Source organism: Protopterus annectens, chromosome 16.part0 (assembly GCF_019279795.1).
Source record: "Protopterus annectens isolate FY-2018-M chromosome 16.part0, PAN1.0, whole genome shotgun sequence".
NCBI classification, from domain to species: Eukaryota; Metazoa; Chordata; order Ceratodontiformes; family Protopteridae; genus Protopterus; species Protopterus annectens.
Window position 1 is genome coordinate 576493224 of NC_056750.1, and position 24901 is coordinate 576518124.

The 24901-nt window shown below is 38.4% G+C and overlaps 1 protein-coding gene across 2 annotated transcripts in view; it reads left to right on the forward strand.

The window, feature by feature from the left end:
• The window catches only part of COL5A1 (collagen type V alpha 1 chain), a 1013097-nt gene extending 991189 nt beyond the window's left edge, over positions 1-21908 (forward strand). For both annotated transcript variants that reach the window (XM_044058757.1, XM_044058756.1), the window contains exons 65-66: positions 19930-20163; positions 20926-21908. In XM_044058757.1, coding sequence (XP_043914692.1) covers positions 19930-20163; positions 20926-21072 — 381 coding nt within the window. In that variant the 3' untranslated portion in view covers positions 21073-21908. The remainder of the gene's footprint in view (positions 1-19929; positions 20164-20925) is intronic.
• The last annotated feature ends 2993 nt before the right edge of the window (positions 21909-24901 follow it).

Sequence of the window (24901 nt, forward strand, 5' to 3'; positions counted from 1 at the left end):
GGGATCGCAGTTTCTTGCTAATATTGATCAGTGATGCCTATCCTTTTTGGGATTTTGCTCTATCATGTAATAGTTTTCTCCTCCTGTTGTATAGCTTATTTATGGCTGGGGACCACCAGACTGGTTTCCTCTTTTTGGAGGAGAGTCTTGGTTTTACTTGGGATGGCTCAATCCATGCATTCCTGTAGGTGCTCATAGAATGCATTTGTAAAGGATTCTGCAGTTTGGGCAGCATTATCCTTTAACAAGGGGGCTTGGAAACTTTCCACCTCGGTCTTGAGAAGTGAGAAATTGGCTTTTGAAAAGTTTTTCACAGTGGTTTCCTTGACCGGGGGTGGAATCGGGATGTGGATGTCCAGTGTGATTAGTTTATGATCTGATCTTACCAGCGAGGGGTTTACCTCTGGTGTGGAGCACTGATCCCCCATGTTGGTGATGATCAAGTCCAATATGTTGTCACCTGTTGTGGGTGTATTGACCAGCAGTTCCAGGGCGTTTGAATTTATAAACTCTAGGAAGCATTGGGCAAAGGAGTTTGTACTTGAGTAGTTATCCCAGTCAATGTTTGGGTAGTTGAAATCTCCCAATATCATGGTGTTTGGTAGGACCTTTATATTTTCCAATGTTCTCTGGAATGCTGAGTGGGGGTCCTGAGACAAGGTAGGTGATCTGTAGCAAGCTACAATCTAAAAAGCAGCTTTGCACACCGTTAGTTGCACATGGATGGTCTCCAAGGCCACGTGTTGTGAAAGGTATGGTATGAGTTGTAGCCTGGTAGTGCTGGGGTGCTCTCTGGAGCCTTGAACCAGGTTTCTGTTACTGCACAAATATCGATTTTCTCCATGCTAAGGAGTGCCTCAAGTGCATGCATATTGAGGTTTAGACTTCTGGCATTGAGTAGCATTACCCTCAGTTTTTGGTTATTTGTGTTGTTTAGGGAGGTGGGTTTGTCTTTTGAGCCTTGCTTAAAAAAGGCACTATGGGGTGGCAAGAGCCTTGGCCAGTATTCGAAAGCTTAAGGGTGACAGGTGGAAGCCATCTCTGGTGAAGCAGCGTGGCTTGTCGAGCATGTCGTCCCAGGCTGACATACACTGGATCCCCTTTGAATGACACCAATAGCTTAGCCAATTGTTAAAACTGATCATTTTTTCTTTGTACTGTGGCATCATCCTTGGTGAGGGCAAAATGCTACTCAGGGTCAGGGTCATACCGGCCTGGGTTACATGATCAGAGAGCTCCTCTATGTCTCTTTTCATGTAGTCCAGGGAGGTACCTAGGTACATTTCAGGTCGTTCATACCAACATGTACAATGAGAGAGTCATATTTGTACTTGTTTTGGAGTGATCTGAGTGCTTGTGTTATGTGGCGGATCCTGGCACCCGACAGGCAGCTTACAGTAACCTTCTCCTTGTTCAGTCTAGTGAGTGGAACGTCAGTGTGCCTGACAATAGAGTCACCTATTACTAGTGTATTGGGTGTGTTGTTAAGCCTTAAGGCCTGTGGTTGCATGGCACACTGACTTTGTGAAGTATGTGATACGTGGTTGTTGTTTGAGGGTGGAGGTTGCTTGGATGACTGCTTTGGAGGTCTCTGCTGCTTAGGCAGATTTTTATTTAGAGCCTCCGAGTATGTTTTCTTGTATTTATGTGTGTTGTTTGCTGGTGCATATATGACTGGTGTATGTGAGACTGGAAGTGTGGTGCAAGTGTTTCCCTTCTCCTCCTGACTGGCTGTTCCAGCCTTGGGTTGAGAGAGCTTGGCCTCCAGTTTGGCTGTATAGTTGCATCTCTCACATACGTTTGTATTTGTTGGAAGGAGGAGCGGGTTTGTCTGTGTAGATGAGGCAATTGTAACATTGCCTCAAGATTTCCAGATTCACCAGCTGGACTGGAGAGTATACCTGAAACTGCCCTTTGGACATGCCTGTATGGGTAAATGAATTGATTTACTGATTGTCCGGTATGGACGAATAGGGAGCCTTGTACTACTGTATTGTAAAGGGGAGGTGTAGTGTTAGCATTTATTAGTGCTTACTGAGAGCTTGGAGCAAGTGCTGGCATGTAAAAGGAAAGTTAGAGTGCTTTATTTGAGAGTTTGACTAGTTTTAAGGGAAAAATTGAAGAGCAGACTTTGTGGAGCCTGGAATAGTTTAATCCTAGCTAACCAGCACTTCACGGTGCACAAAACCGTGAAAATGTGGGTTTTAAGGCAGGGAGATGAAAGAGATAGGAATTAGTCCAAAACGGCCAATAAACTACTAGTTGCTGGGCTGAGACCCCTCCTCCAGGGACAGATAGGCTGCTCAAAGCTCCCCACTCTCACTGGTGAACAGAGAAACTTCCTCCTATCCAAGTAAGGATATGGGCAACACATGAACTTATACCATAGTCCTGAATTCAGCAGAACCTGAAAACTGGACTAGACTAGCTTAGGAAAGGCGGGAAACAAGAATATTTTTGTTGTTGTTTTTTTTTTTCTTCTTTTTTTGGCAGAAGATACACTAAACTTTCACAAAAAACACTTTAAATGTTTACAACAGGCTAGCACACTTTAGCGTGCAGCCTACAACAGCTAAACAGCACAAAAATGACTTAAACAACTTTAAAAAGTGATAACAGCAAAAAAACTGTTTAGTATGCAGCAAGGAAGGTTTTTCAAGCTCAGAAATGCCAGAAATCGCTTTTTCGGCAAAACTAGCAGTCACAGGAGAAAATGCAGAGAAAAAATATTTATATCAGTTGAAAGTCACTCTTTTGTCGCTCTGCTGCTTATTTTAGATATTACTACCAGGATAGCAGGGGTACAGCAGAGTTATTTTTTGAGCCACTTGTTTCTTACTCCTAACACAGGTTATAGCATCCCTCCATTGGCCATAACAGGACAGCCCCTATTAAAGTGTAGAGCTTTATTAAGAACACTGTGGCCAGTAGATCTTAATTCTTTAAATATCTATGGGCTGTGCAACTAAAAGCAGCTTACAGATTTGTTGCTGCATCAGTCAGCCCTGTCCTGCTATTCCCACAGTATCTTTTAAAGACATGCCAAAAGACACCTAAACTCTAACTTTCCTGTTCTTTATTGCCACCTACTGTGAAACTGATCATTTATTTTTGTCCTTTTTGTTTTAAATCTCTAATCCATATGTTCTGTTGGATAGATAAACATTTTGTGTTATGCTGTTTGTCTACATCTTTAAGGCCATGAATATCAAGCTCTTCTTTTGATATGGCTTTTTGTTAAGCAACTGTACATGTGTTATAAAAAGAAGTTATGTACACCTACCATAATGTTCCATGTTTGTTGTCCTCTCGCCCTTCTTTCTTACTGGATGGGTTCTGAGCCGATCCTCAGCTCCAACTCAGCCAGATACACTAGCTCAAAGCCTTTCACTTGGCTCATGGCTGAATATCTATACCGTGATGCATTGGAGTAATCCCCAGATCTTGTTTGCTGCTGTTCATACATGTATGTATACTTTTTTAGGAACTCTTGTCAGTAGAAGGAAAGAAATCTGTTATCTGGATCCTCTAGGAGCCTTTGTTGGGGGAAGGGGGGGGGGCGTAAGTAAGAAGGGTGAGAGGATGACAAACATGGAACGTTATGGTAGGTACATAACTTCTTTATGTTATGTTGTCCTTCTCACCTTCTTTCTTACTGGATGGGACAGCGTCCCCAGCACCATCTTCCTTGGGGGCTCATGGGAGTACACCTTTGAGCACTGTGGACACAAAGAAGCTCTGTCCCTGGAGGCCAAATCTACTTTATAATGAGTAATAAATGTATGGAGTCTAGCCCATGTAGCAGCTGCACAAATACTATCCACAGATAATCTAGCTTGGAAAGCAGAGGATGTTGCTAGAGCTCTAGTTGAATGGCTTTTGACTCTGAAAGGTAAACTACTATTGTTTGAAGTGTATATAAATAGCACAACCACCGCTCTCCTCACTTTTACAGACCATATCAATAAGAATCGTAATAACAACATCCTGTCTTCAGCTCTCTTTATTGACCTGTCTAAGGCCTTTGATATGGTTAACCACTCCATTCTCTTGAAAATTCTTGAATCTCTCTCCTTAGAATCTAAGGCTGTCCACTGGTTTAATTCCTATCTTACAAACAGGAAACAAGCCGTTCTTTGGGATAACAAACTCTCATCCCTTCTCCCTATCTCACTTGGGGTCCCCCAAGGTTCTATTCTTGGACCACTTCTTTTCTCCCTCTTTATAAATGACTTACAAGCAGCGATTCCCCAGGCCACTTGTATACAGTACTCTGACGACTCCACATTAATTTGCTCTGCTAAATCCATCTCTGAACTTCAAATCAATACTCAAGCTGTTTTCTCCAAAGTTGAAACCTGGTTCTCAAAACGATGCCTACTTCTAAATGCTAAAAAAACAAACTTTTACTCTTTAAGCCTACTACCAGATCCCCTACATTAGACTTTACTATCCTATCTAACAATGGAACTACTATATCACCTGACCTTACTACCAAACTACTAGGTGTCACGATTGACAACAACCTTACCTTTGATTGTCATATCAATAATACCATTAAATCTGTGAACAGAAAACTCGGCTCTCTCTATAGAATTAAAACTTTCTTAACCTCTTCAGCCAAAGCTACCCTTGCCCACTCTCATCTTATTTCTACTCTTCTCTACGCTTCACCTATCTATACTAACCTCAAGAAAAATATTCTATCTAAACTATCTACCACGTACAATAATATAGCTAGATCTGTTACTGGTAAACCTTTCAGAACGCACCACTGTCTGAATCTGCAGCAACTTAACTGGCTTGAACTATCAAACATGTTACTTCTTTCCCAACTCACATTTGTCCATAGAGCATTTTACCAACCTCACAACACACCTATACTCTCCAACCTCTTCACCCCCTACTCTAATCTAAACTCCCTCCGTCCGTTCATCTAGCAAACTGCTAGTTACCTTAACCAAATCTAAAAACCTAGCAGGTGATTCCCTTTTTTCAAATACCATTGGAAAACACTGGAATCAACTTCCTTCTGAACTTACTTCCATTGCCTCCACTGTTTTGTTTAAACAAAAACTCAGAATTTACCTTAAAAGCCACTGGATGTGTCCCTGTTCTAATCCTGACTAAAATAATTTCCATCTATTAATCTCACGTTTCTCTCCCTACTCTTCTGGCCCTCCTGCTTCCTCCCTTACCTTTCTTTTTCTACCTTACAGACTGCTCCTCGTCATCTTTCATCTTTATGGCCCTGAATCTCTCTCTAACTAGTATATGTCTATTTATATCTGCTCTCTCTCTATTGTTGCTTCTCTTTCTTTAATCTTATACTCCCTCCTTGGTATTAAAACATGTTAGAATGTTCAACATTATGTTACTTAGTTTCGCTAGAAAGTTAAGTCCTGTGCTTTTGGTTAACTTATTACATTTCCTTTTTCCATGTTCTATCACTTTCTTTTCCTGTTTTTAGATATAGGTAATAATGTGTATTATGTCATTTGTCCTCATGATGTATCTCCTTTTGTCTATATGTGGAGCTTTTCTCCCCGGGCCTCTGCTGAAAATGGAAAAATATCCAGTTGGACTAGCCCGGTCAACAAATGTAAAATAAATAAAATAAAAATAAAGATAATACAACTGGAAAGCCAATTAGACAGTGTAACTTTTGAGACTGCCTTGCCTTGCCTTGCTTTGCTTAAGAAAAGGAAATAAATAGCTGGTCTGTTTTCCTGAAGTCTCTCTCTAGATAAAATCTCAATTGTCTGTGTACATCCAACTGATGTAGTTTGTATTCTGCCTTGTTGGTATGATTAGGAGAGAAAACTGGGAGTTCAGTAGACTGGTTGAGATTAGTTTGCGAGCAGACTTTTGCCACAAAAGATGGATTAGTTCTCAAAAAAAACTCCTTGTCCTTGTGAAAAATTAGATATGGTGGCTTGATTGATAGAACTTGCAACTCCGAGACTCTTCGTGCAGAAGTAATAGCCACTAAAAAAATGGTCTTTCAAGACATTAATTTTAAATCGCACGAAGAAGCAGGTTAAAAAGGGGGTAAAGTTAGGTAAATAAGAACGAAATTTAGATCCCAAGGTGAGAGAGGTCCTTTTATGGCAGTCTCAACAAACAAGTTCTTTTTAAAAATGCTTTACACAGCCTGTGTGACATTAGATTAGGAGTGTATTTACAGATACAATAATTAGAAATTGCAGCTAACTGAACCTTGATTGTAGCTGCAGCAGAGCCTTGCTGGAAAAGTTCTGCAAGAACTTCTAATATTGAACCAATAGAAGCATAGAAAGGATTGATGTGTCTCTCCCTTGCCCAGTAGGAGAACCTCTTCCATTTGCTGGAATATAATTTTCTGGTTGACACCTTATGAGAAGAGACCAAAATATGTTTAACTACTGGAGTAAAATTTTGAAGCCTGACTATGCTTGGAAGTGGAGCAGCCAAGCTGTCAAATTGAGGGCCTGGAGAGACAGATGAAGTGCTCCTGACATGAGTCAAAAGGTGTGGAACTAGGTCCAGAGCCCACAGCTTCTCCTGAAGATGAGGCCAGAGGAAGAGGAACCAAATCTGATGAGGTCAATATGGGGCAATGAGAATTAGCCTGCTTCCCAAGTCTTTGGCTTTCTAAATGACTTTTGGTATGGTAATGGAGAAAAGGCATATAGTAGTCCTAAGGGCCAATCGTGGATGAGTGCGTCTCTCGGTGTCTCCCCCACTGGGGGGACTAGGGCATTGTAGTTGCTGCATTTGGCATTCAGGGGGGTTGCAAACAGATCGCAGCAAGGCTGGCCCCAAGTTCGGAAAATCTTTTGTGCTATGCTCTGTTTCAGAGACCACTCATGGGGCAATAAAATCGCCCTGCTGTGCTTGTCGGCTATCACAGATTTCCCTGGGATATGCATTGCTACCAGAAAACATTGGGAAGAGATTGCCCATTGCCAAAATTTCAGGGCTTCTCAAAAAAGGGGGTATGATTTGGTTCCTCCCTGTTTATGTACCAGACTAGGAACATGTTGTCTGACTGGACTGCAATCGTTCCTAGTGGGAGAGAGTCCTGAAGTGCTTGCAACGCCAGAAGCACTGCTGTCATCTTTAGAACACTGATGTGCAACTGAGCCTCATATTCTTGACATGTGCCTTGGACTGTTCTTCCCAGATAATGCCCCCCACCCCATCTGAGAAGCATCTGTGGTCACAGTAACAACAGGTTGTTGTGAAACGAAGGGTCTTCCAATGGTCACATGATCAGACTGAAGCCTCCAGAGCAGATCTCTCTTGCATGAATCTGTTATCTTTATCTGATGGGACATAGGAAGTTCTTGAAGAGACTATTGAGCAAACAGAAGCCACTGAAGGATTAGCATGTGCATCCTGGCTAGAGGGACTAGAGTTATGGATGATTCCATGGTTCCAAGGAGTGTTAGAAGCACTTTTGCTTTTACTTTGCTCTTGGGAAGTAGGTTGACTATTTGTTGTCTGAGGACCGAAACTTTGTCAGGTGGAAGACGAGCTATCATGGAAACTGCATATAGGTCTGCTCCTATGAATGTAATATGCTGACAAGGCAACAAGGTAGATTTTGAAAAATTCACTGTGATGCCTAACTGAGCGCAAATCTCCAGTGTAGTGTCCCTGGCCTGTAAAAGTAGATGCTTGGTGGGGGAAGTTTGGAGCCAGTTGTCCAGATATGGAAACACTTGGAATCCCATACGTCTCAGGTGAGGCATTACTACTGCCATGCATTTGGTGAACACTCTGGGGGCTGTAGTGAGGCCAAAGGGCAGAGATAATGACTCACTCCCAGCCGGAAGCATAAATGACTCCTTGATGCTCTGTCCATCTTTATGTGGTAGTACGCATCTTAGAGGTCTGTTGAGCACATCCAATCATCTTTCCCTAAAAAAGGGAAGAATTGATGGCAGTGTCACCATTCGGAACTTGGACTTCTTTACAGATTTGTTTAACTTGCTGAGATCCAACATGAGTCTCTAGTCCCCTTTTCTTTTTGGTACTAAAAAGAATCTTGATTAAGTTCCAAATCCTACTTGGTCTACGGGGACTTCTTGGATGACTCTTTTGTCTAGCAACATTTGAACTGCTATGATTGCTTTGTTCCTTCTGACTGGGTGGAACATCTGGGATTTTTCTTATCTGTGGAATGGGCTGGCAAAAGGGATTGGAGTAACCTCTGGATATTATACATTGTATCCACTTGTCTCTTGTGATATCTTGCCAGGCTTCTGGGTACAAAGCTAATCACACTCCCCACTCCCCGAATGCCTCCAGTAAAGAGCAGGCAGGCCTCCTTCCAGGAGCGCTGATAGGGTTGGCCATGAAACGAATCATGGTCACCCTAGTGTTGCGGGTCTCCCCTGCCTTGCGGGCAATGCTGACCATTATTGCCTCCCCCTCTACCCCTGGGGAAGGTTTCACCTCGTTTGTCTTGAAAAACTCCCTGGGATCTCTTGAACCACATTTTCCCACTCTTCTGACCTTTAAGATAAGGTCTTGAAGGTACGGAAAAATTCACTCCAAAGGCAGAGAGAGTTTTCCCTTCCTGCTCGTACCTGGTAAGTGTGTCCTTAACTTTAGGTCCAAAGAGTGAAGAACCATCAAAAGGGGAGTTGATAAAGGTAGACTTGAAAGGTTCCACAAAATAACACAAACGCATCCGGGAGTGTATCTTAAGGGAAACCCCAGAACCCGCAGCTTTACTCACTCCATCGGCTGCATAGGAGATCAGTCTCATGGAGGAGTTGACTATGGAATGTAAGGTGGATAGCTGAGAGTTCACTTTGTCTGAGACCCCTGCAGCTAATGAACCTTGATGAGTATCTCCTAACTCCTTCAGAGATCTCTTTGAATTCTCGTAAATTGTGTGAGGTAGTTCAGCGATCTGAGGGTGAAAGTCACTGACGAGAAAACATGCTTCCCATATCTGTCCATCGTACTAGAATCCTTATTCTGTGGATGGACAGATGAGGACGTCCCAGAGTTTCTTCTTGACCACCATAGCATCTACAGGTACACCTTTTGAAAGAAAATCCTTATCCGAAGGGGCTGACAGGAACTTACTTGGCCTCCGAGGGACTGGCTCCATAGCGTCTGCTGAGTACCATGCCTTCTGACTAACCAAATCCATAAGCTCATCGAAAGGCAGAGACACCCAGGAGGCTGAAGGCTGAGATCCGAAGGCCTTCAGGTACACTGACTCCTCATCAGAAGGGTTAATGGGCTTCCAGCCACCTCCCTGTTTTAGTATCTCTAGGATATCTGAGAAAGAGATATCTTCAGAGGACAACCATGGAGACCCTTCTGCTTCCTCGAGGTCAGTGTCAGAAGTGACAGACTCATCAAGGGAATCTATATTCTTCCTCTCGCGTGGTCTCTTCTGAAGGGGCTCCTCAGATGGGTAGTCTGGGGAGGTCTCAGAAGAGTGGGGCTCACCCGATGGGGTTTCCTGAGGCCCTGAATCTCCACTGTCCTATGGATGGGATGTTGCCAAAGCAGGGGGAAGAATGCCAGTATTCTTCAGTAGAGCTGTAGGTGGGGACAGCATACTCCTCATCACCTCAAAGACTGATTCCCCCCAGTTCCAAGGATACCTCTGGTTCCGAGGAAACACAGGAAATCAACGACCCCAAGTAGATCTGCTCTGAGGCCAGTGTAGGAGCAGAGCTCACCCGCGATGATGCACCGAGGGGTAGGCTCAGAACTGAAGAAGCTCGGGACCGAGAGTCCCCCACGGAGCTGACCGGAGAACTACAGCTCCTAAACACTCCAGACAGCACCAAAAGTGGCGGGGCAGGCAATGGCTCTGAAGAGTCCTGAATGGGTCTCGGAACCAAAGGATCTACCGCAAGAGGTATCTGGCATTTTGGCGCTAAAGATCCAGCTTGGCTCAGCGAAGGAATGGTGGATGTAGCCATCTTGGATGGCTCCGGGACCAGTGGGGTTGGAGACGAAGACAATTTAGCCAGCGCCGGCAACTTCAAAAGCCTGAGCACCACCCTGTCCATGTCATCATCTGATAAGGTCCCAGAAGACCTAGATGAGAGAGTAGGGGATCGAGACCTTTGATGATTAGGGGACCTCAAGGTTGGAGATACTGGTTCTAGTTCAATGGACCATCTCCAAGAAGTAGTCTCTATTGGTTCTGAAATTTTTGGCCCTGATGGACTTGATTTGTCTGCACCAATAGTCTCTCTTGGTTCCAAAGATGGTGGAGCCAAGGAGACAAATTTTTCAGTCACTTTGGCAATTTTCTTTGGAGGCTCTGAATGATCCAAGGAAGAGGATGAAGAGGAAGGTCTCTTAGATTTGTTACTAGAAGATGGAGACTTAGACACTGAAGTGGTTTGTAAAGCTTCATCAAAAGCAGGCTTTATTGAACCTCTTAAAATCAATTTGTTTTTCCTCTCATGCAACACTCAAGAGCTGAAGGAGTGACAAAAACTGCAAGATTCCTGAAGGTGAGTAGTGCCTAAGCAGTACACGCATACTCTGTGCCCATCAGTTATAGACATTTTCTGCGAGCGTCGTTGACATTTCTTGAACGCAGAGGGCTTCGGTTCCTTATCTCTGGACTCTTTAGACATATTGTACAGTAAGAAAAAGGAACTACAATAAAAGGTACTGACACTAATAATATAATATGCCCCTAAGATAACACACAGAAAAAAAAAACACTACAGGGAAATACACAGCACTACCCTCTAAGTTAAATGGGAGCTAGGCCCCATAGCTTAAATGGACCTAGCTGAGCTAAAGGGAGAAAACACACAAGAAGAAACTCTCTAACTTAAATGGGTTAGTTTTGGCTCTCTAACTCAAATAAGCCAAAAGGGGAACACACAAACTACAAACTACCACACAAGAGTGAGGATAAGATTAGGCCTAGAAGGAAAATGACGGCCAACAAACAGCAGCACAACAAGCGATAAATAAAGCCCACAAAATACTTATAGGAGGAATAAACTGTATAATCTGTGATCTATAGCAACTTTAATAATACAATTTTGGCAAAAAAACAGTTATTAATAATAAAATTGAAAAAGACTTAGCCAAGGTCAAGGAGAGAGCATCTGAACTCATCAAAGTGGCAAACGGGATCTGGGGATTACTCCAACGCAAGTAGAGGCCAGCAGACTGTGGCAAATAAATGCTTTATTGTAGCATAAATAAAAAGAGCAATAACAGACTGGTTTCGGCTACATAAATTAAATAGCCTTCATCGGTGTCAATCCAAATACTATAAACCAATTTCTCTGTTTTATACTCAACCTACTACCAAAATTGAAGCCCATTGGTCCATCCCTTTGAAAGGTGCATTTTTCTCTCCTTAAGCTATTGTTCTAAACTGAGTAATTCCTGACTGAGTTTATTTAAACATTTAGTATTAGATAGTTTTCCCTCAAAATTCTTAGTTTCCTTACACAGTGATCCGTCTGGTAACCACCTATGGGAGAAACACCAATATGTTATAGGACAGTGTCCAAAGATATTGGAACATTTTATTAGCAGACAGTAGGATTTCAGAGTTTCTACAGGATAGATATCTTTTTTCCTTTCGAAGAGGGAGAACCTTGGGCTCATATTTTAGTCATTTCAAACAGCCCCCGGAATATTCAGGACTCTACACAAAGGACTCTGACTGGTGACCTACTTGTGGGTTGTGTCCCTTGTGGACACTGCACTCATTGTCAGAGGGTTATAAAATCCAAACAATTCACTAGCAAGAACACTGAAACTGTATATGACATTAGGTTCTAAGCCAATTGTGGTACCGACTGGTTAATCTGCTTTGTGACATGTACCTGCTCAGCCTTTTATGTAGGGCAATCCTTTAGACCCTTATGGTTACACATATCTGAACACTGCAGTGACAATTAGGACCAAAAAAAGCTAGCAATGCCCTTTATAAACATTCACTGGTACACAGGAATGCAAATTTCAGATTTATTGTTATAGACAGGATTGTGGGTAACAGGACCAACAAAGCTGGATGGCACTCAATATAAAATACAAAAGAAAATAAGTGGATTATTAAGTTGGGTGGTTTATTTCCACCAGATCTCAATACGAATTTGTGAAAAACCAATAGGCTTCAATTTTGCTGGTAGGTTGAGTATATAAAACACAGCAATGGGTTTATAGTGTTTGTATTAACACTGATGAAGCCTATTTAATTTATGTAGCTGAAACTGGTCTGTTATTGCTCTTTTTATTTATGCTACAATAAAGCATTTATTTGCCACAGTCTGCTGGCCTCTTGTTTTGTTATTTGGATTTTCCCATTTTGGGGCCGTGCAGTTGCTGTACTTGCAGGGGCTGCTTCGTTTTGATTACTCCAATGCATCATGGGATAGGTATTCAGCCATGAGCCGAGTGAAAGACTTTGAGCTAGTATATTTGGCTGAGTCGGAGCTGAGTATCGGCTCTGAACCCATCCAGTAAGAAAGAAGGTGAGAAGGACAACATAACATTGAATCTTTATATCCCAGCATCCTGCTGACCTACACTGCCAGCTGTCACATGACTTGTCTTTACATAAGATATGGTACAGCTACCCACTTTGTTCTGTCTAGTTTTGGCCTTTTATCTCCTGCTTCCTCTGATAATCCGGATTACGTCTACCCAGTTACGTTGTTTTCCCTTGAACTTAAACATTAAACTTATTTCAGTCCTCTCTTCCAACTCTTGCAAATTCCTTCCCATCTTTTTTGATACTTTCTTGCATACAAATTCTGTTGCATATCATTTTGCCACAAAACAAGGCATACATTTCCTTGCAGATGTTCTGCATCAACACCAGTGCAGTCCCCCATGTATAAAACTACCAGCCATCCTTTCATCCAAGAGTATTTAATTTATGGTTTCCCTCTGTATCAATTTTTTACCAACACAAGTGGACTGTGACCTATTAGAGATGTAATTTTGTTTTCTCTTAGTTTACCCATCAGCTGCGAGAGTCTTGACCCCTTTACTGCTGAATTCTACTCCTGGTAAGATTCTGGAGTGGAGATTCCCTGATAAAGGATAGGGCAGAGGAGTTTTATAGGTTGCCATCTGGCATCTGCCAGGCTAAGGCTATCACAGGCGAGATGGAAAGAATTAAGTGGTGCTTCTCCTGTGGGAAGTGGAATGAAGTTAAAATGTGGTAGCATCACATACGTTGTCTAGCATGTTAAGGATTTTCTTTGGTCCAGTCACCCAATGTTTAACACCTTGTTTGTAGGTTAGGTAAGACAAACAGAAGTGACCTGATGAAGATGTGCACACACTAGATCCTAGGGAACCCTAGGGTTTTTATGCCTCCTTGGTCCTCCCAGACACCCATTTATTTGATGTCCTGTCCTCTACCAGTGCATGAAGAATGACCACTCATGTCAGCATAGATTCCTCCATGTCAGAAATGGCCATAAATCCTGCTATCTCCATCAGACATCTAAGCAGCTAAACAAACTTGGGCAAACGACCACAGTCAAGGCATAATTCCCACTAGCCATAAGGTTGGCTTACTTGAGTTCTGTTTAAAGTGTTCATTATTCTATCTGTATACTACCATGCCAAATGATTTGCTGTGGTCTTAGTAAGTCAAATATTAAACACATTTTTCAGTGATGCTGACTCTTCAGTTAAACTACTCATTTAGACAAACCTAACTTGATCTTCATACTGAGTCCAGGCTCTTGTGTGTCTGACACCCAATGACTTCCAAGTTATTTTCCTTCCAGCAATGATTCTTCTAGTTGTCTTACAGCTGAGGTCAAACAAACAAGCTGCTTGCTACCACCTACAGTCCATCACCCAGTACTACAGTACAGAGAACCACAACTGTCCTTCTGTCTTCAGCAAGCTTACACCCCTCTAAGTACTTGTTAGAAATGTTAGCTATCCATCCAGCTGTCTAAAATTTCTTGGTCATATTTTCTTGTATATTGCACAACATTAGTTTATACAGATCATTTTTGGTTATTATTCCTACAAAAGGACATATCAACTCCAATCATAGCTCACAACCTTCCATCTCCAAAATGAGGAACACTTGCCTTCATAATGTGGAACAAATGGGCAAAATGTGGAACACATACTAATGGCTTACTAATAACTTCAACTAGGAACATCATAGGATGGTTAAAATATGCTAATGAATTAATATGATTAATTTCTATTTACCATGGATTTCACTTAAAAAAAATTCCTAACACTGAATATGTGACAGACTATTTCAATGTGGAACTTAGAGGAACATCGAGGACCATGAACTTTTTAAGACCCCAAATGAGGTACGTTCCTCATAATGAGGTACACTTAAGAGGTATGATCCACTTAGCACCATTATTTCCAGTGCATACTTCAGCAGTATAGCTTTGATATTTGTCAACTCTTAATTTCAGAATCTTAAACACATGCACTCATTTGTTAGCACTGCCTTTGCCATCCTTTTCAACCACTTCCATTTCATTTAATTAAGCATTATCCTCCCTTTGTCTTTATTAAATCACATACATTTGCATAAAATGTTTTATTCCATTTCCCTTTTTGATTTGTCATTTTCTTCAGTTTGTAGTTTCGGTTTTCTGGCTGTCTTTCCTTCTTTCTATTTTAGATGTAGTGTATGACTCATTCATTGTTTCCTTATATTCTTTAAACCATGTTTTTCCTAATATTTCATTTGGCCTCCTGTAAGAATCATAACCACATAGTTTTTCTTCCTCAGTGACATATGCTTCACCAAAGCTTGTTTGATCTTTCAGTATTTTTTTATGTAGCTACACTTCACCACCTTCCTAGTTCCTTAGCGCGATCTTCCAAAGCTCTGTGTTCTCATTTTTGATTGGCTTTTTTCTACAGTTGGAATATGGCTTTGTTCTGTAGTTGTAGGGATCACCTGTTCCCAAATGTCTACGCACTTCTCAGAGGTTATTTCTCTTTCTGTCTCTCAGTTTAGAAAAACATTACCAAAACATTTTATAGGGGTATGTATTTTGCACCTCATACCTCACAACCATCAAACCACATTCTGTAAGACCATCACCATCATGGCATTCACAGTATTTGCTTGTGCCCTCACCAGTATCCTGTAAAATTAGTGCATTTTTAAAGTCTTAGCCATTCTCCATGAGCAGGGGAACAAACACTGCATTCCTAATCCAAGGGTGTGTTTCTGTGCAGTTGCTGAGAGAGGTTATCATGTCCTGTACACATGCCCCAGCACTACCCCACCAATGTCACTGCCCCTCCTCTGAAGGATTGTGGCATAGGGCAACTATATTCCAGTCCACCTCTCTACACCAACTCTAGCAGACACCTGCCACTGCTAATCATACATGTTTCTCCTCTTGCAGTGTTGTGGTTAATAGCTAGCATGCTTAAGTCATCGTGGCAGTTACCCAGATTTCATCTGAAGGATATTTTAATATTTCCTTGTCTCTTTCTTTATAAGGAACATGAATTCTGTAGAAGCTCTTGTTTGTGTATTCGGTTGCCATTACTGGTTTCCAGAGTGAGCAGAAGTGAATCACATTCGGATTTGTTTACTTATTCTCATAGTTTGTAGCCTTTCTTGTTATAAGTGGGTTTCCCTTACTATTTCGTAATTCTGTGCTTCTGTACATTTTGTTTCCCATCATGATTCTTCCCAGTGGTGATTCTCTAAGCAGCATGAATCTGTTGCTTCCACAGTATTGGTCATTGTTATTTTGCTACAGGTAGATGTTTAGGTAAGCCTTGCAGAGGATATTCCAGACAAAAGGTCTTCTTATGTGAAGCAGTGACAGTTATAGAGTCATGCAAGTATTCTTCCTTGCTCTGTTGATCTCAACCCTTTGGTAATGCATTTTGCACAACTTTCTTCCACCACATCCTCTGCTAGCCTGTTTTATTTATTTTTAATTTATTTTACCCTTTGTACTTTTAAAGTATGTTAGTCATTATTTATAATGATGATCACCACTGCAGTATGTTTTTTTCTACCATTTTCAGGAAAAGAGTGAGAGATGAGAAAGTAACAGATGTGCCTGACCAGCTAACCCACTGTTGCTGTTCTGCTCTGTTTCTTTATAGTATTTCCTTGTGTTTCCATAGACGTAATCAGAAACTGGTGATAGTGAAATGATTGATGAACATCTTGTATCGATTTCTGTAGTTAAATGCACTTATCGATTTAGGTTACGTAGAACCAGGCTTCCATCATCTGGCTCTGAAGTGGTCTCTTGCACTTCTGAGAGGTGACAAACTGTACCAGTTGCTGATGTCAATTTGATAGAGAGTTTCTCTGTCAGTGACAGTTTGTATGGATTATGGCCTCATTTGGAATAGTTAGTGGGAGTTGGGCTGCACAGTCAGTCTTTATCTTCCATGTGGTGTCCATTTATTTGCTGTTGTATCACCCTGTGTTGCTGCACTGGAGACATGAAGTAAGTTATTTTTTTTTTCATTTCACATATTTAAAACATTACAGTCACATGTCTTAGTTGTGCTGATTCTGGGATAGTGTTTTGGAAGGCTTCATCATGCTTGAATTGCTTTGTTTATATCAAAAGCAGAGGGGGAAAAAGTGAACCTTAAAAATAATGTGAACATGCCCAGTGAGAAACTTGACTGGGCATAATGCAATGGACTCTGTTTATTATCTCAGACTAATGTGAGTTGCTCATATTTCACACCTGGCTCTGCACCACCATCTCATCTTTTTATTGAAAGGTTGCTACTTGATATGCTGACTGCCAGTGCACTGAAATAAAGACCAAAAATCCAGTAGAAAAACAAATCTTTTTTTAAACACCTTTATTGAATTATCACTTGTGCCATAGGCACATTTACATTTATATAAAAGTAATCAAACTGTATTCATAAGTTAAAATTAACAAACATTATGCTTCACATATATTGCTGTATATCATATAACCTAAGTAACATTACATAAATTATTAAATTCCTGCCCTTTTTTAAACAAGAGACATATTTATTAAACCATCACTTGTGACATCAGCAAACATACATTTACATAAATTAAAAATTTTCAGGGGGGGCAAGCACCCCTGAACTATATGTATGGATGTATATAGATGTACTTTACCAGCTCGAAGTTTCAAAACTTCGAACTGCAAATGGTCAAGACCATAAGATTGAAGTTCTGAAACATCGAAATTGTAATTAAAAAAAAAAATCAAACTAAATTTTTTTCTACGTTTCTGCAGAGGGGGCAAGCCCCCTGCACCCCCACATCCCCTTCTAAATAAATATACCAACTCTGAGATTGCACTACAGTAAGGAAAATGGTAAATTTCCAGTTCTGTGCTGTACAGCGATCTTAATTCAAAACATTCAAAGTTTCAACATTTTGATATTATGGTCTTAGCCATTTGCAGTTCGAAGATTTGAAACTTCGAGCTTGTGAAGGGAATCCATATATATATATATATAGAGAGAGAGAGAGAGACGGAGTGAGAGAGAGATAGATATCTAAACACACACACAAATACATCCCAGCTCTGAGACAGCCATGCCTGGGATGTCCGTCTTGGACTCAGTGTATAAGTCTGCTTTTTCAGCTATTCAGTCTCTGTGTTTCGTGATTCATACTATCAGGCCCTGACATTTCAAATGGTTACACATTTTGTTTGTATCTCATCATTTTGTGATGTTGAAGCAAAAGCTGCATCCATGGATACTGGCAATTGTTATTATAATGTTAAGAGTCAATGTTTGGCAGATGATATGTGTTCTAATATAGCAGGCTGAAAAAGAGTCATGGTAACAAAGAGAAAGGCTTAAAGAATCAGTCATGGAAAATGCATTATGAAATGACACAACTGTTGCAACTTCAGCACTGTACTCAAAACAGCCATTGCATGTTTATATGAAGCAGTCATAATATTTGCTTTAGTGTCTGCTTCGATTATTCCATCTGTTACTAAGTTAAGGACACAGATGCAACAGAAGTACTGCAGGAAAGGTAAAGGAATTAACCACCATTTTATGACAAGGCATTAAATATAGACTGTTTTAAATAGGTCTGCTGAGGAAGGGTCGAGAAATACAAGTGATATACCTACAGGTTTAAATGCGAGCTGTGAGATCAGACAATAAACAGAGCAATCTACACAGTCTACACAATCCGACTGCACAGTAACTATAGGAACATCTTTATTTAATTATTAACACAAGTTCTTATTTCATTCAGTACCATAATTAAAATTAAAATACCAGTTAATGTCACCCTTAGCGTAGTTTTAAAGACTGCCTATTAAACGTTAAATTATGTAGTCTCATTCAGACTATTCTTAAAAGCATATTTAAAAAATGTACTCTCTATTTGATATCATTCCTCTTAAGCAGCTCAGGATCAAATCTCAAGCTTGATTTATGAACTGATTACCAAAGAGTTCTCTTTAACTGTATCAGTAAATAATCTGAGAAAGGTTTTCTTTCTGTTTTATATTTCAAATTATATTGATACCATGGCTTAGAAACCAAGAAAAAAATCTATTCTAGACTATAGTGAAGTTACAGGAGAAAGACATTCGTGACCTTCATAAAGTATAAATGTAATTGTCAAACAAGTCACTGATGGGCAACTCCTTTATCTGTACACCACCATTCTGCAGACACGTTTCCCCAAAAAAACATGCACACATACATACACAAGTTAATGGCTTTTGGCCTACAAATCTTGAGTCTGTTCCTCTATACTCTTTCGCTCTTTTTTTTTTCGTGAGTTTCATCTTTTCTGATAGAAAACATCTTACAGGAAAGAGAGATAAAAGGTCCTTTATAGACTCACCTGATTCATTGCCAGTGATGTTACACTATGTCTTGGAAATCTGATCTTCCCAGAAGGGACTGCTTTGGGAAACTGCTTATACTGGCGGAATGAGTTAAATGGAAAGACAGCTGACTGATAATAAAAAAAATTTTGAGATCTAGCATCACAAAAGTAACTAACACACGCAGTCATAATTTCTGAATGTTTTGACTCCTTTCTTGTTCTTTTTTGCTATTTCTTTAGTCATCCTAATATCTTTTGATGATATATAAATCACACAAGTTTCATTCTCATTTAGTCAGGAACACTTTGGTACGCTTATTTTGTATAATGCTAGCAAATATTACACTGTCATCCTTTACTAAGGATTCAGAAAAAACAAAAAGAAGTGAGCGATAAGCACGGCTGTAATACTAAATGTATTTATTACACACAATAATAAATAGTAGTAGTAAAACATCCACATTTCCTCAGACATACAATAAGACAACATTTCAATTCACTATTTAAAAAACATAACCAATCTACAACAAGTATTAACCAATCATTCAAATTACCCTCAACTAACCCTTAAATGCAACAAAAATTACAATGGCTGTAACAAATCAAGAAGCTGAGTGTGTAGAAATACCTCCATTTAGTAAAACTAATAAATACATACAATATATAAATATACAGCCTTTATTTCAAAACATAAAAATAATAAAAATTAGTCTAACTAAATAAAGGTACAAACCAACATTTCTTTGAAATGCGATGTCTTCTTTACGAAAATCATAAAAATACATATATATAAAAACAACTATAAAAACTTCTAAATGTGCATTTCAAAAAAACTATTAAAGCAGAAAAGTTGTTGAACACACTGAACTAAACACATAAACAGTAAAAGAATGGACCTTGTTTATTCATGGAAACATGTATTCCTGAGTGGTAAAAGGGGTAAAAAATAATATCAAACCACATGTTTACAGTAATAATGATTATATGTCAATGTTTCAAGTTTTTATTAAAATTAATTTTGTTTGTGTTATGATTCAATGTCTGTTCTAAACATTTTCTGTTAAATTCTGATTGGCTAGTTTTATATCTACTTGTATTTCATCACCTAGTTCTTTTTTATGTTTTATTTTCTTGTTTGTAAATAGCTATCTTACATGGATGCAGATGGAAATGCCATTGGGGTGGTACAGATGACATTCTTACGACTGTTAAGTGCTTCTGCTCATCAGAATGTAACGTACAACTGCTTTGACTCTGTAGCTTGGCATGATGCTATGAAAGATAGCTATGATAAAGCCATACGTTTCCTGGGGTCTAATGATGAAGAAATGTCATATGACAATAGTCCATATATCAAAGCCATTATAGATGAGTGTGCGGTAAGTTATCATTTACTTGTCTGTTTATCATTTGAATTATAACACTTGTGTAATCAAGAATTAAAGAACCTGTATTATGTCATTTTTTTCTACCACTAAACATTAATCTGTACTTAGTACCTTTGCTTAAATTAACAGCCTAGATACCGTTTTTTTGTATGAAATGCAGAATATAAACAGCATAAATGCCATATTTAAATTAATTATATTACAATTATATATACCAATAAGTCTGAAATACAGCTGCAAAATCTGATACTTATGAAATTTACTGGACAGTGTTATGCTGATACTTTAAACAGACCATGCAGTCTTAATATATAGACTTCATTTTCAGGAAAACTCAGGTTTATATGTGCAGCATGACATAAATTTAAACCAAGATATCTTTGTAGATTTGGAAGTTGTGGAGGGTAAACATAGTTAAAAATGGCTGCTTATAACAATATTGCATAGAAAACCTGATTAACATAGTTTAAATAACAAATCAACACTGTGGAACTTCAAGAAGGTTACACAGTAAAGTAGGAACCTTAAATGAACAAAATTAGGTACACACCAGGCCAAAATAAACGTTTTTTTTAGACAGAAACTACAGTTCACTGTTTATGACTCTGAATAAAATTGTATGAACATGTTGTATGCTGAGCAGTATGCATCAGTTTGACTATATACACCTATACATAAAAAAGTTTGTTTCTTCACTAATTCATTTTTTTCTATGCTTTTTCTGCATTCTTCGCCATCACTTCTGCACAATAGTCAAGAAAAGGTGCTGGAAAAACTATACTTGAGATCAACACTCCAAAGGTCGAACAAGTACCTGTAACTGACATAATGTTCAATGACTTTGGGGAAGCAGGACAAAAATTTGGCTTTGAGATTGGCCCCATCTGCTTTGTTGGTTAAAAATTCCTCCAAGGGTATATAATTTAACAGACAAGAGGAACAAAGGAAGACAGAAAAAGCAGTAAATTATGGCGTCACCAAATGAGCAACCTTGTAACCTCATTGCACCATTTTGTCACATGCAAGTTCTGAAACTGCACAGAGGTGGTTTCTTACCTACATTCTGATGTGTTGTGACTGTGCTCTCACGGAATGAAAACAAAATTAAAGGGATAGTTTCTTGTCAGAAATGAAATCACATGACCTAAATAAGTAATTTCAGAGGACTCTGAACACCATTGAAAGAACTAGAATGGGAGTCAGGGCAGAAATCCAATCATCTTTCTACAGGTCACATGTATTTTGGTAAGGCAATTCAAATAACTTTTATTTTTTTCTGTTAGATGGAATATCACAGACATTCACACAAAAACTCTCCCTAGACTTCTGCATAGCAAATAAAAAATGCAGACATGAATGTAAATTCCTGACTGATCCCATTTTTGACAATATATTAATAACTTCCATAAAGAGTTTGTGTATATCTCTCCCAGTCTGGCAAGAAGTGGTGCTTATATTTTTGTATGTTTGTAATTATTTTAACTTGTATATTATTTTTAAATACATTATATTTTGCTTCAAAACCTGCATGTGACCTAGTTTGTAATAAAATCTTTTACAATAAAAACATAAAAAACCTGAAGAACAAGATAGCATATCTGTCTTGTAGGTTCTAGTTTACATTCCAGGTTAACATAAACTGTATATTGCTCATTTGATTTTACAGATAATTTGAGGTCTTGTAGACTATTTGAACTGTACCATAAAATAAATTCTGAGCTCTTTTACAAACTGTCTCCCAATTGTATCCCATTGTTTTTTTTTTTAAATAAATGGCTCCAAAGTGAACAATTAATAATATTTCTATTTTATACTGGTTTACTTTATGTCTATATTTTAATTTAATGTGGAAATATCTTTGTGCTTCTTAATACCTCCAATTAGTATAATGCTATTCTGGGAGATTTAAAATAGCAGGGGTGTCACACCCTTATTTACTGGTGCTATATTTTATTGCTTTCTGTGGTGCTATATATTGTTGCATTTTAGAACACTGGTTGTGCCCTCTGCTTAAAGAGTCTTCCACACAGTCTGCTACAGTCTATCTTCTAAATACATTGTACATTTGCTCCAGGATATTCCTTGTCATGCATGGCATTTTCATTCTTGAATGTATAGTCAAGCTGCTGTTTCTTTTGTATTAATGTCAACAGTATTGTTCTAAATTTATTAAGAAGTGTTATCTTGCAGAACTGTAATACTGCCAGGTAGAGATGTAGTCCTGAAGGTCTTTGGTGCTAATTTATGTATGTACTGGAGAAAAATATGTTTGCTTAAATACCACATGCTGCTTTTATAGCTTATATTGCCTTCAAAAGGTGCATATAGTTCAAAGCAAGGAATGTGTTAGTACGTTTTTTACATTTTCCATTCTGGGGAGAAAGTGAACATGCATTGTCACAATTAAGACTTTAATCTGTGTTTCTTTTTTATTATATGTTATTTTGCCAAAATACACAAAGCCATAATTATGCAGTATTTTAAACTCCAGGAATTGTTTTTGCCTTTTTTGTAGCCTTCTTAGAATAACCTGCTGCTGGCATAAATGTTTTTACTTCTTTACTGCAGAAGAGAGATTTAACAAGTATATGCTGCACTTATGAAATTCCTTCTCTGAGGAGTTTTCTGCTCCATTTAGATGGGGCCAATAAGATAGAGCACAACACTGAAATGTGATAAGAAAAAATAATAATTATTCAGTAACAGAATGTGTATGTGTGTGTGTGTGTGTGTGTGTGTGTGTGTGTGTGTGTGTATGTGTTTACTGTGTATAATATATATGTGTGTGTGTGTAGCTAAACCAAATGTTGACAGTTGGACATACTGTTGACTATGTTAGGTACTGTATTACATTCGCATTTTTCTTTTAAGAAAGGTCAGTGATTGTACCTGAAGCATCCTTTACCCCCATTTATACAGGAAATAATACACAAATTGAAATTTTATGTCCAATGTATGTAACACTGTGTTGCTCTATAATAATTCTGAGATAAATGTAGATATTTAGATGATGCACTTTTACATGTGGAATGCTTATGATCAACAATTGGTGAGTTATGACTAGAACACTGACTCTTTAATATTTTTTCAAAATAATGAAATATACATTGCTAGCACATTGCTTTCATTACTACATACATACATACATGCACACATATGCATAACATACAAAATAATATTCCTGTTAAAGTATGGACCAGATTTTTTTAAGTTAGAAGACTCCACAGTTAAAATCATACAGCTGGAATTTTTTTAAAGTGGACTAAATGTCTTATATGCATTTGCAACTGTTAGTTTGAATTGTTCTTTAAACACAAAAGTAAACTGCCAATTCTTTATTTTTATTGGTTATCAGAAAATTTTAATAACTTTAATCCTACATTTAATGCCACAAACAAATCTTAATTATTTAATTTAAAGCACTGATTACTGTAAACATCCAAGCAAAAGCAACAAAATCATAGGAAAACAAAGGATTTCAAATATTTGTCTATTTTTTCTCATTTTCACTTTGAAAGGAAACACAACAAACACAACTTAGTTTGAAATTTAGGTCATGTGATTTTCTGTCAAGAGATAGTTTTAACTTCATAGCCTTATATTTATCCACGTCCTAAATGTACTGTGTTGAAAGTCACAGTGGTGCTCTCCTGTATTTCTTTTAGACAATTTAGAATTGCTGCAATAAAATACTTTTTGTTTTTGCAGAATTTTTGTGTAATTTTATTTTTTCATAATATATATATATAATTATTTTAATGATATTATTATGGAAGAACCTAGAAAATAAAATGGTTTATAATGCCCTTTCTTTCTTTCTGTAAAATGTGCTATTACTTTTGTATTTTTTTATTCATCTTCATCTTTTTATAAAAACAAAACTGTGTGCCCATATAAGGTCTTTTAAAATTATTTTAAACCTGTGTAATTAAGTACTTATTGTAATAGATGTTTTCAATAAATTGTTTACATCTAAAAAGACTATCTGAATGTGTTCTTATAGAGTATATCATTTAGCATCGTGTTCCTATTCAGTGGTTTTGCTTTGAAGGATACAAAAGAAACATTAGCTACCTATACAGCTCCTTGGTTAAACATTATGTAAATACCAGTTTTAGTTGTTATCTCTGAATTTAAATTAAAAGAATGATAGTATGATTTAGTTAAGATCAAGTAGGCCTGGTTTCTTTAAATATGGGATTCCTCTACTTAAAATAACTGTTATCCTTCAGAGGCAAATCATTTTTTATTCACATTTGTTAGCCTATATGCATGTGTAAGCATTACACATTCCTTAACTCAGTGACAGTTTCTAGGAATCTTTCTTATACTCCATCATGGAAATTAGTTTGTATTCAAACTTCAAAATTATATTTGCTCAATGTTACTGTTTTCCTTTTTTCTTTGAACATATTCTTCTGCAGTAATGTATGTTGTGCAGCAGCTTGTAAAAAGCTTGCTGTTCAAGATATTGGAGATTTTCTCATTTTACCGGTGATATGCAAACCCCCACCCCACCCACATACACACACAAACACACAGACATGTGAAGGGCAGTGGGAGGCATGGTTCCTTACAAAGTATTGTTTTCAGTAAGTACAGGTTAAATTTACTGATGTTGTGTTCTCAATCATCTGTGATCAAGGAACTGCTTGTCAGTCAGTCATATCTCAATCAATCATATGTACAACATTCTATCAGGCTAGTGCAAAAATGAAAAAAGACAAGA